This window comes from Mus pahari, chromosome 1 (assembly GCF_900095145.1).
Source record: "Mus pahari chromosome 1, PAHARI_EIJ_v1.1, whole genome shotgun sequence".
Lineage (NCBI taxonomy): Eukaryota > Metazoa > Chordata > Mammalia > Rodentia > Muridae > Mus > Mus pahari.
Window position 1 is genome coordinate 51,335,737 of NC_034590.1, and position 12,404 is coordinate 51,348,140.

Below are 12,404 nucleotides of genomic sequence, written 5' to 3' on the forward strand. Positions count from 1 at the left end.
ATAAAACTACATGATACTCAAGTGTAAGCAAGGGAAAAAAACACATTTTTTCAACAGGTGGGAAGCAGAGGCAGGGTGATTACGGGTTCAAGGCCAGCCTAGGCTACATGGTACAATCATCTCAAGAAAACAAAACAAAAAATTAAAACGTGTGTATGTATCACAGGTAAAAACACAACCCACTGAATGAGAAAAAAAAATGCTTGCAAATCATGCATCTGTCTCAACACACATACACCTTCTTATAACACACGCCTTCATACAACCTTCTTACAACACATACCTTCCCACAACCTTCTTACAACACACACCTTCCCACAACCTTCTTACAACACAAAGCTTCGTACAACCCAGCAACTGAAAGGCAGGAGCTCAATTTAAAACCAGGGAAAAGACGCGAGTAGAAGTTATTCCAGCGACATGCAAATGGCCAGCAAGCTCCTGTCATCAGTCATCCATACACGGCCCAAGGACACTGAGAAACTGGAACCAGACACACTGAAGGCAGGAATGTTGCAGTACTGCATTTGCTCGGGGCAATGAGGACTTATGTTCTGGATCCTCCCAGCCCCATGGGCCCAGAAGACAGATTCAGACTCCAAGTATTCTTACAAATACCTTTGCCATATAGCTAGGCTCTTTTCTGACCAGGTCATAACTTATTATAACCCATTTACTCTAATCTCCATTCTACCACGCATCTGAATCTTCACTTCTCCCTCCCTGCCTCCGGGTGTCCCGCCTTCTGTTCTACCCTTCTGTATAGGCTGTAGGTTTTTAATTGACAGGCGATGCATCCACGCAGTACAGGAGATATTCTGTCTACAGGACAAAATTTTAGCTGTCTCTTTAAAAAGTTAAACGTGGAGTAAACAAATGAGTGACGATTCCCCTCCCAGCCATATGGCCAGGAGGAAAGGAAACAATAAAAAATATGCACGATCGCTCACAGCAGCACTGTCCGTAACAGCCAAAAATGGGAACAACTGAAGTGTCCATCAGCTGATGAATTTGGATAAAGAAGTTGTGGTATATCTACACAATGGAATACTACTCAGCCATACAAAGGAACAAATAAATCTTTTAAACCTTAGATGCTACGGGAAGCCAGACACAAACACGTCAAATATTACAGACTTCCATTCCAAGTCACAGAATTTACAATTCTTTTTTTATGAAATGCAAAGATAAAGTAGATTAGTGGTTGCCAAGGGGCTAGGGAAATGGAACAAGTATGAGAAGAAATGGCTCGCAGCTGCACGCTTTCTTTGGAGAGTGGGTGGCAAAGATCGGTTGTACAATCTTGCAAAAAAAAAAAATACTAAAAAGCACTTAACATGGTAAAGCTTAGGGTACATGAATTGTAACTCAGGTTTTTTCTTAAAGGATTCTAGGCACACAATCCTAGTTACTTCAGAGACTTGGGCAGGAGAACTGCTAGAGCCCAGGAATGCGGACTTACTCTAGGCTATCGATGAATAAATATAGTTTTAAAGTTCCAAGATTTTAAAAACGGAATCATTAATATCGACAAATTCTCTCAGGCCTTGCTCCAAGAGTAGAAGCCATCACCTTCAATGGGAAAAACCAGACAGAGCCCAGGGCGTGGAGAGGCCTGGCCACTTACCTGCTGCAGCTCAAACTCAGAGGAGAAGCGCCGGGTCACTCCCTGGATGAGATTGGCAAAGGAGAAAGATCCTCCGCCGTAACTGTGAGGTGGGGGGGAGATGGACATGAGCAGGGGCCGAGACCCAAGGGACTCTCTCTGTGGGTGTCAGGAAACTATAGCACCCCACAACCATTCTGTGAGGGAGACCTAAGGAGACAAAACCCAGAACCCCAAGAGATCCTCCCAGGACATGCAGGAGGCAAGACTTGAACACAGCTCAGGCTGTAGGTCCCTGACTCCTTGTCCCTATAGGAGATGCTTTTCTCTGGCCAGAGTTTTCTTTCTAAGTAGGAAAGCTCAGCAGGGGGAATGGGGAGATGTATGGGTCACCCCAGCACACCCAGTCTCCGCCTTTGATAGTTCAACACCCCAATCAGACTCACTCCTCAAACAGTTTCTTCCAGTTGCTTCGGACAAAGTCCCAAACCAGAGACTGCCCAGCCACATTGCTGGCGATGCTGATGATGGTGGAGGTGGCGTCCTGCTTCCGGATGTAGTCCGGGTTCAGAGTGTAACTTAGGTACCTGTGAGCAGCAGGCAAGGGTAGGGGCCACTTGAGGACCGCAGTCCCGTGATACAGGGTTGGGAGCCCGGTGTCACACACACAATCCTCGCCTCTCACATTGCTCACCATCCCCTTGATGTGTGAAGAGTTGTGGGGCTCTTGGTACTACCTCCCCACTGCAGGTGGGAAACTGAGTCACCTACACAGGGTCACAGGACCGCTGGTCATGCAAGTATGTGCTACCTCTCTCTCGAGAGTAGATAAAAGGAGGAAGGAGTTCCTGTCCTCCCGGCCCTCACACCAGGAAAAGTGGCCGCGCCTCACTCTGATGGTGAAGGAGACTCAACTGAACTGTTTCTCACGAACACTGATGGAGCAAAGAATATGATCCTTACGTGTTTGGGGGTCATGGATGTCCTGTGGAATAGGGAGCAATGCCTAGCCAGAGTCTCTGGAACTTTGCAGGTCTGGACTATGAAAAGGCTACCAGGGTGGACGAGACCTCACCCAGGAGCAGGAGACCCTGCTGTGAGGCTCAAAACAGAGCCCACAGCAGTTAAGAGTTAGGGATCTGGCCCTGACCCTGACCCTGGCTTAGTCACATACTAAGCCTATGGTCTTCAAACAACTAATTGTTTTGCCTCTGAGCCTCCCTGTCCTCACCATCACAAGGCTAAGAAGCTGATTGGAAGAGAAGCATGGCGTGTGGGTGGGGCCAGGCTGAGTCTGTAGGTGGGGCCAAGCTGGGTCTGTGGGTGGGTCCCGGGTCCTCACCTGTTCAAAATCCACACATCTTTGCTACAGGCCAAGGCTGATCGGAGTTTGTCTGCCTCGTTCACCAGAGTTGCGTTCCGGAACTGTTCCCAAGCAAAGTTCCACTCTTCCTCGCCACCGAAAGCAATGGCATTGCAGTAGACAGTAGACCGAAGGTTGGGGTGGATCCTGGAGCGGCAAGGAATGGGAAGCAAGGAGTTGCATGACTGGCCTGGGGCTCTATTTAGTCCAAGGGGTCAGATGAGGACAGGCAGGGGAGGCACGGAGGGAATACTCACGGGTTATTATTAGGGTTGCTCATCCACTGACTATAAAGCCCAACGACCAGGTCCTTACACTCTTTGAGACCACTGGAACAGGCAGTGCTGATGGCGTTAATTTCATTGTACCTGTCCCAGGAGTGACACATGGTTAGTACATCCTGCCCAGACTCCCACCAAGACTGTCCTCTAACACAACCGGGGCCCTAATTACTAAGGCTCTGTGGTCCGTCTGACCCTTTGGAACTTTCCCTATTCTCTTCCTGCCTTTGGCCTGCACTTTCTTGGTTCCCAAGGCAGCCTTGGGCTTTCCGTTTGAGTCTTTGTTAATAGAGTCAGGAGTAGGGGTGTAAGTTCATTTCGTAGATGTTTGTAGTGTTCAGGAAGCCCTGGGTCTGATCCCAGCCCTGTATAAACTGCGTGTGGTGGTGCACATCTGTAATCCTACCACGGGAGTGGCTAAGGTAGGAGGGTCAAAACTTCCAGGGTAGCCTGGGCTACCTAAGAGCCTGTGACAAACCAGAAGAGCCCACAGGCCAGGTAGATCCTTAAGGCAGGGTCCCAGGTTTCTAGGTGGGGTCTCTCCTTGGCTTGTGGTCAGGCATTGAAAGTGCCCGAGGGGAACACTGCCGGGTGGTGCTCTCAGCCTTTAGGTCCCACAAGTCCTCCAAAGCCACACAAGGTGTCCCACTTACTGCTCCATCAGCGTCAAGGGACGAGTGGTCCAGTTGTTGGTTCTATTTTGGAAGTAGAAGAAGAGGGGCGTGACTTGCTTCTTCAGATACCTCTGTGGAAAGAACATGGGAGGTGTGTCAAGGGGCCCAGGCCAACCTGTGTGGGTGGGCAGCCTCTCAGTAAGCATGAGTGGGCGCTGGCAGGCAGGGAGAGGTCAGGGTGTGTCCAAGGCCAGCCCCTCCAATCTAGGTTACAGATGACTGAATTGGTGTCTTTTCTCCTCAAAGACAGACTGACACAATCCTAACCCTCTCTGTCCCCCATCATTGCTTCCGACTCTAATGCCAGGTCTCCTCCATGATCTTACTGTGAGAAATCTAGGAAACACAGGCAGGCAGAGGGTGGACCTAGACCAGCAATGTCACCCCTCTTACCCTCGCATCCTTTCTTGGCTTGCCTCTAATTCTGTGGGGGTTTTTGTTTTTGTTTTTCTTTTGCTTTGTTTTGTTTCCTAATCTTACATCAGCCTCATTCATGCTGTCATTAAATTAAACTTTTTTTTCCAGCTTCTGATTTGACTTTCATAACAAACTGAAGCCATTATCCTATGGTAAACGGAACTGGCCTCTCCCCTCCCCGAGAACATGTCAGTAGCGGTGGCTGTGACAAACACAGGACAACTGAGAAGTGAGATGGGAGATTGGTCCAGTCTGGCAGAGATGAAGAATTTGCCACCAAGCTTCTGCAGAAAAGGGCTTTGCTAGCCAGAAGGTGGTGGTGCACACCTTTAATCCCAGCACTCTGGAGGCAGAGGCAGATCTCTGAGTTTGAGGCCAGCCTGGTCTACACAGTGAGTTCTAGGATAGCCAGAGAAACCCTGTCTTGAAAAAAGCAAAAGGAAAAAGAAAGAGAACAAGACTTGCTCCAGGGAAGCAGGGAGAATGACGCTCAGAATGAGAGGGCACGGGGGAGGCTGGGGCTATGGGTAGAGGCTGGAATGAGAGGGCACGGGGGGAGGCTGGGGCTGTGGGTAGAGGCTTGAATCCAGGTCTGCCAGTCAAACTCTGGCCCTCGTTCACAGGAGGTGCTGGACCAGAGAGGCCGGGGTGCTGGGCAACACACACGGTGAGAAGGGTCACAAGGAGGTCAGAGGTGGAGGTTCCATCTGTTCCCACTAACCCTGAGGGTGGGCACTGCCAGCTTTACTACATACAACAGAGGCCCACGCCAGACACCGGACAATCTTGAGAGAATACTCAAGACCTATGAATATTCATTTGATTTCCTTTTCCTTTTCTTTTCTCTTTCCTTCCTTTTTCATAGTTTTAAAAAATTCTGTTCTGGGCTGGTGAGATGGCTCAGTGGTTAAGAGCACGGACTGCTCTTCCAGAGGTCCAGAGTTTAAATTCAAGCAACCAAATAGTGGCTCACAACCATCTGTAATGAGATCTGATACCCTCTTCTGGAGTGTCTAAAGACAGCTACAGTATGATGTAATAAATAAATAAATCTTAAAAAAGAAAGAAAGAAAGAAAGAAAGAAAATAAACCTTCTGTTCTTTGACAGTCTGGTGTAAGTATATAATTAAGTTCAGTCCTTTTTCTTGATTTTTATGCCAGAGGCCAGGTTCAAGGCTTTGCAAATAGTGTGCACACACTCTCTCATTAAGCCACACACATCCCAGACTCCCAGCCCTTCACTTTTGAGTGTCTCCAGTGAAGAATTATTTGGCCACCATGTCTCCCCACAGTGAGATCTACAGGTGACAGACTACACGGAGCTTCCAATCCTTCTTTGTCATTGTTATCATCGTCATCATCGTCATTGTCATCATCGTCATCATCGTCAGCGTCATCATCATCATCATCATCATCATCACCAAGAAATGATCTCATTATGTAGCCCTGGCTAGCCTGAAACTTGCTGAGCAGACACCAGGCTGAACTCACACTCAGAGCCCCTCCTACCTCTGTCTCCTGAATGCTGGGATTAAAGGCGTGCGCCACCACGCCCTTTTGTGGGCCTTAGCAGTCTGTTCTGTTCCAATTCTGGTGTGGCTTCGGGTCACTGTTTATTGCCTCACTCTTAAATCCAAAAAGGCCTCTCAGCCTCCTACTTGACAGGAGACCAAGACAAACAGAAACCTCAAGTCAACAAAGGAAAAGGGGAGACTTCAAAAGCCGAGCAACTGACTACCCTCCCAGGGAGAGGGGAAGGCTCCGTGCAGGACACTGGGGCCAGAGGTGGGAGGGAAGAATAAAGCATCCTGCAGGTGACAGACCAACACTGAGGGGACCCCCCCCCACCCTGGGGGAGAGTGAAGAGTCACCAAGCTGGAAACTAGGAGGGACATGAAAGCCAGGCCAAAGCCAGAGAGAAGTGGGAGTGCTCAGGCTTCCAGGGAGACATGAAATGGGCACCAGACAGGGAAAAAGTTCAGAGGGCAGCACACAAGTTCTGACCACAGCCTATCTATGTCCAAGCCGAAAGGACCCAGGCTGGCCCACCAGGTCTGCTGTCAGAGCCCAGAAGTTTCCAGGAAGCAAAACTGGTCACGCGCCAAGCACCGGAAAGGCCAAAAAGCTCTGAGCAATTTCAACAGCAACTCGAGAAGGCTGACATCGATAGATCAAGACCTTAGACATTCTGAGGAATGGTTTCCAATCTAGAAACTGCCAAAGCCAGCTGAATTCTCAGTCCCAGGTGAAAGCAGAATAAAAACCCTGGCTAACCATCTGCCTGAGAAAGCCCATGGCCACAAACCAGCTCTCAAAACTCTCAGAATATGTTCTCCCTGAGAGAAACTAGAGAAGAGAGCCACAGGGGGGAGGAAGCAGAGCGTCGCTCAGGCAGGACCTCCGCTTGGACGGGACAGAAGACTTTGGAAATACATGAACTCGCCTATGGGCTCCAGCTGGCTGCGAATACTGACACAGGTGTATGCTGAATTGCTGGTTTGATAAGTATTGTTGTTGAGTTACGGTGCCAGCTTGAGAGGATCCTGGGCAATCGTGAAAAAGTTAAAAGACTGCTTACCAAAATATGCACTTGCTATATCCTAGGGAGGTAGTGGAATTACAAATAAAGTTTAAAAGAACTCCAGACCCTACCTACAAAGATTATCTAAAAAAAGTAAACAAGTCAACAAACAGTCAAAAGAAACAAAACAAAAACCAATCCAAAAAACTGGGTTTGAGATGGTTCAGTTAACCCAGGGTTTGTCATGAGGGGTTGAGTTCAATTCCCAGAACACACACACACACACACACACACACACACACACACACCACACCACACTACACACCACACACACACATACATACATACACACACACACACACACACTACACACATACACACACACACACACACACACACACACACACAGCTGGAGACAGGAGGGTCCCTGGGATTTCCTGAGCAACCTCGCTGGCCAGGAATAGTGGGCCCAGAGTTAGTGAGCTCAAAAAATAAGGTGAAGGAAACAAGCTGCCCAAGCATGAGGAAAAATGGAATCCAAGCCCACAAACCATATAAACACATGCCTGTAAGCATGTAAACACATGCCTGTAAGCATATAATCACATATAAGCACATGCCTGTAAGCATGGTGGGCAGACACAGGTGCTGGCTAGCCAGCCTAGCCAAGATGGTACTGACCTCTGGCCTCCATACATGAATAACTGCACACACCACACACACACACACACACACACACACCAAATCCCCAACAACAAAAGTCTCTTAAATGTGGTCTACAGAGCTATGAGCATTCCATCAAATGAGCACTGCGGTATTAACTCAGCCAATCCCAGCTGTTAGTCACTTATTTCTGTTTTCTTTGTAAGCTGTTTGCTCTTTTAGGAACATCCCATGGGTGTGGCTTCATCCTGAGTCAGGTCCTACCGGCTTATACTCTCCAGTGGGAGCTTCACACACACACATCTAGGCCATGCTATGAACGTGTCAAAGCCTGTAAGACCAGTGCTTTACTGCCAGCCTGGGGGGGTAGGGGGAAGGAGATGCCATGGTGGCCACACCCACACCTCAGCAGAGGCCGGTGCTGCTGCGAACAGCTGCCTAAGGTGCAAGGCTGGTATCAGAGGCCCTTAGCCTTCCAGTGAAATAGCCTCCCTAAAGCATTCATTTCCCATGCTGCCAATGGGCAGACGTTGCAGGGAATCTTGTCTTCTTTCTTGTTGGGGGTGGGAGGGAGAAGGAGGCACCCACACTCCTAGCCTTCTCCGTGCCTGTTCCTTTTAGATCCATTACTCTGCGACCCTCCCCAAGAGCTTGGCCCAGTGGTGCAGGTTAGACCCTGGGATACCAGCAACTCATACCTTCATGGGGCCATAGACCTCCGAACGGTCGAACATGAGCGTCAAGTAGTTGAGGCTGCTCAGGGCAGCCTGCCAGGGCATGTACTCTATTTCTTTGACCAGGAAGAGAGTGTTGTTCAGCGCCAGGGTGATGAGTATCTTTTGAGCACTGGGGACAAACAGGAGGCCCCAGATCAGCACCCACTCAACCCAGCCACACTCTGGGGACACTAGCCCAGGTTCTCAGAAACACACCTCCACTTATGTCTCCTGACCCTTACGTATTTTCCACAGGAGAAGGAGTGACACAGGTGCTTTGTGGCGCCACCACTGGGGTCCAACCTCAGTCTACTTACTGCCTGTCATGTTCTCTTGCCTTATAAACCTCATGTTATTTAGTCCTTACTATGATAATTTTTATTTTTTTGAGAGAGGATGTCTCTACGTAACCCCGGCTATCCTAGAACTCATTGTGTAGACTATGCTGGCCTTGAACTCACAGAGATCCACCCGCCTTCCGAATGCTAGGATTAAATGGGCACTCCACCATTTATACCGACTTGGTATAATGTATACTGACTTCCCCAAAGCCACACAACTCAAAAGAGACCCAGTTCAGACTTCTTAACTCTGCTGAACTTCTCTTGGATTTTTTTGGGGGCTGTGGGGGCTTTTATTTTTGTGTGCACTATGTGTGTGTGTGTGTGTGTGTGTGTGTGTGCTGTGGACGGGTGCCCGTGTGTCTGTGTGTGTTCCCGTGGATGTGTGCCTATGTGCCTGCAGGTATGTGTGAATGTATCTACGCATATGGAGACCAGAGGCCATCGTTGGGTGGGGGGGTCTTCCTCGATTCTCTCCATCTTATTTTTTTGAGATATGAGTCTCTTACTGAACCTGGAACTCATTGAGTCCATGAGGCTGGCTGGCGGAGCTCAGGGACCTGCCTCTCCCCATCAGGGTCAGAGCTATGGTATAGTACGCTGTCGGATCAGCTTTTATGGGCTCAGGGCATCTAAACTCGGTTGCTCTTTCGCTGAGTGACAAGCCCCAAGCCATCTCTGCAGACCCTTCTACCGAGGTCTTCTAACTGGACCCTTCTCCCATCTTCTGTCTTAGGCTACTTGTGGGTATTGGGTCCACAGGTGACTCTGGGAAACGTCACTCATGTCAAAGACCTCGCTCGCCGCCTCACCATAACCACCGTAAGCGAGCGAGTTATCCTGGGAAGTAGAACAGGTGTTCATTAAGTATCATTGTGCCCACGCTCCGTCTCTTCCATCCTTCTCAAGCCAAATTTTTTTAAAAGCTCTAAGCACAGGCCTGGTATGCACACATCACTTGGGCAAGCTGGGGCTGTGGGTGGGAAGTGGGCAGTGGAGTAGGAGAACCCTGTGTGTGGTTGCGGTACCGAGTGGGGCAAGGTGCTCTAAAACTGTCAGAGTCCTCGTCTGTGAAGTGGTCACGTGGGGACCATGGGAGACTGCTCTGGGAGCACCTGACACAGCACCTGATGGGCACCAAGGATAGCAGGGGGTACACAGGGTCACTTGCTGTCAGTCCCAGATTTCTGTGCTCAGCCAGGAGGACACTCACCTGGCCAGGTCGAAGGAGTCGTGAATAATCTGTGCTCGGTTGATGACAGGGATAACCTAGAAAGGGAAACAGCGTGACTCTGGGCTCACACCACGGGGTAGACTTTGAGTCTGATGGCTCATCAAACCATGGGACACAGAATGGCAGGGATACCCACAGAAAGGTCTGTTTGCAACTGATTTTGAAGCTTCCTCCAGTTGTTTTCGTCATAGTTAACCTGGTAGTAGCCGGTTACATTAATGTTCAGTAAGATCCATTCATTGGAGGATGTCCGGAACTTTTCACTCTGGTCTGTGGAGTAAGACAGAGAACAGGGCTGGGTGGGGTGTGCCCAGAAGGCCATGGAGGACCCCAAGCCTCCTCCTCTCAGCATTCATCCTGCCAAGCCAGCTTCCACTGGTACCCTGTGCATGACACAGTTCACTTCCTGGGCCTTCGCATGGATGTGACTCCTTCATTCCTGGCTCACCACTCTGGGCACCAAAGCCAGACTCTAGCGTTGACTGTTAGAGAGTGCCTGGATGTTTCTGACTGCGTGCCTTCTTTCGCCTGCTTCTGAGTGACTGGCCCATGCCTTTGACTCCTCAGTGCCTGGCCACATAAGGCAGCTCCTTGTACCTGCCAGTCACTGTCCTAAGCGTTTTTTACAGGCATTCTCTCTTGTGATTCTCACACCACTCAACGGAGCGGCAAGACCAGAGATGAACAGTAAACTTGCCTGAGGCCACATGGAAGCAAGGTGAGAACTGGAAACAAAGATACCAGCTCTATTTGTGAAGTGAAATAATGAGAGGAACCTTCACTCAGCTCTCCCCAAACCCCACAACCCTACCCCTACCCGACTCCCCAAAGAACACAGGCCAAGAGCCAGCAGATCAGATGGAGCTAGATTACTTTTCTGGACCTCCAGCCAGTAGTGATCCTCCCGTCCATTTTTGAGAAACGGAATGGGCGCGATCCAGAGGTAACTGTAGTGAGAGACAGTAACCCAGAGTGATGATCGGTAACTCTTGGGCACACCAGCCTGGGGTACCCCTCTCGTGTGCCCACTGACGGCCCAACACTGATACCAAGTGTCACCATGCTCCTAACAGCACATGATCGCCTCCCTTGTGTCCCACCCTTCCCGGGAATTCTGGTGGCAGCATCTGCTCACCCAAACTGGGAGGGGCGGGTAACGTTGGACTTGGGGTCCAGGAGGAAGTGTTCCTGGGAGATTTCTCCTGTATTGGTGTTCACAGTGATAACGGGAAAGCCCATCTGTAGAATCCAGCGGTCCATGATAGTGCTCACTGGGGCCGGGAGTTGGACAGCTGTCTGTTGGTTCACGGCCTGTTCAAGGAACACAGTGTGGCTGTCAAATCACTATCCTCCCACACCCACCCCCCCAGGCAGCCTCTGCAGGTTCTGGCCAGCCTAGAAGTGTGGTGTCACCAACACAGAGAAGTGGGGCAGAGGACAAGGGACCCCATCCAGCTCTGTCTCTCCTCGTCTGCCCAGAGCTAGGTGAGCTGAAGAACGTCTCAGCTTCTAGCTAATTCCATTGTGGATACACCTGTATGTGGCCCCAAGATATGGCCCATGCCTTCTGAATGTTTAGAAGAACAGAGAAAAGACAGAGCATTGCCCAATGTCACAGGCAGGAGCAAGGGACAGGGCCGTGGGGTTGGAGGACAAGTATTGGGGAATAGAAGAGAACGGGATGACCTTGTTAACTGTCTTCTCGGATCATTTTCATCTTTTTCAAATGCTTTGGGCAGTGCTTTTGGAACCCCAGTAAAAAGCCAGAGGCATCTGCTAGTAACTGAAGCTGTGAACCCCTGAAAGCTGTCAAAAGGTGAATTTGGGGGTGAGTGGGGCCATAGAAGATGGGGAAGGGAAGGAGGCAAGCTTTGCTGGAGGACAGGAAAGCAGGTGGAAGAGAGAGGACCACAAGGCACCACCCAATCAGCTGTCAGAATCTGGGTGGAGAGGTTAACCAGTTGTGTCTTCAGATGGGATGAGGGTTGGGGTAGGGGTTATGAGACTGGGCCCTACCCATCTGTGACTCTGCATCCCCCTGCCCAGTAAGATGGCCTTGGGGTCCAGAAAGACACAATACAGCTGCCAGGGAGTGGTTAGACAGAATGGGGCTCTGAAGGAACAAAGATGAAGGAGAAGTGGGCAGGGCCAAGGAGAAGTATGGGCAAAGTCTACAGAGAAGACTGGAGGGCATGGGGGGAGGGGAGGGGAGACAAAGTGATAGGGCTCGTGGGGAGGGTGGACTCCAGCCCTAGGGAGAGGCTGGAAGGAGAGCAGCCTCTGATCAAGGCAGGGGGACTGGGAAGCTGGGGAGTGGAATACGAGGCAGGCTGGATTGGAGGGTCAGAGTTTGCTTCCAATGTGCTGGTGTGTGCAAGGATGTGCCAGGTCGAGAGGGCCATGGGGCACAAGGCAGCTGGGAGGGGTGAGTCAGTTAAATGGCTTGTTCCAAAGTTCTGGCAGAAGAGGAATAGGAGGAGGAGGAGAAGGAGGAAGAGGAGGAGGAGGAGGAGAAGGAGAAGGAGAAGGAGAAGGAGAAGGAGAAGGAGAAGGAGAAGGAGAAGGAGAAGGAGAAGGAGAAGGAGAAG

General features: G+C 50.2%; 1 protein-coding gene across 1 annotated transcript in view; it reads right to left on the reverse strand.

Annotated features, from left to right (window-relative positions):
- The window catches only part of Anpep (alanyl aminopeptidase, membrane), a 19,750-nt gene that overhangs the window by 2,335 nt on the left and 5,011 nt on the right, over positions 1 to 12,404 (reverse strand). Inside the window, exons 10-19 of the mRNA XM_029533115.1 lie at positions 10,952 to 11,127; positions 10,690 to 10,763; positions 9,953 to 10,086; positions 9,796 to 9,851; positions 8,224 to 8,371; positions 3,904 to 3,995; positions 3,227 to 3,337; positions 2,949 to 3,116; positions 2,053 to 2,193; positions 1,628 to 1,709 (exon numbers count right to left, since the gene is read on the reverse strand). Coding sequence (XP_029388975.1) covers positions 1,628 to 1,709; positions 2,053 to 2,193; positions 2,949 to 3,116; positions 3,227 to 3,337; positions 3,904 to 3,995; positions 8,224 to 8,371; positions 9,796 to 9,851; positions 9,953 to 10,086; positions 10,690 to 10,763; positions 10,952 to 11,127 — 1,182 coding nt within the window. The remainder of the gene's footprint in view (positions 1 to 1,627; positions 1,710 to 2,052; positions 2,194 to 2,948; positions 3,117 to 3,226; positions 3,338 to 3,903; positions 3,996 to 8,223; positions 8,372 to 9,795; positions 9,852 to 9,952; positions 10,087 to 10,689; positions 10,764 to 10,951; positions 11,128 to 12,404) is intronic.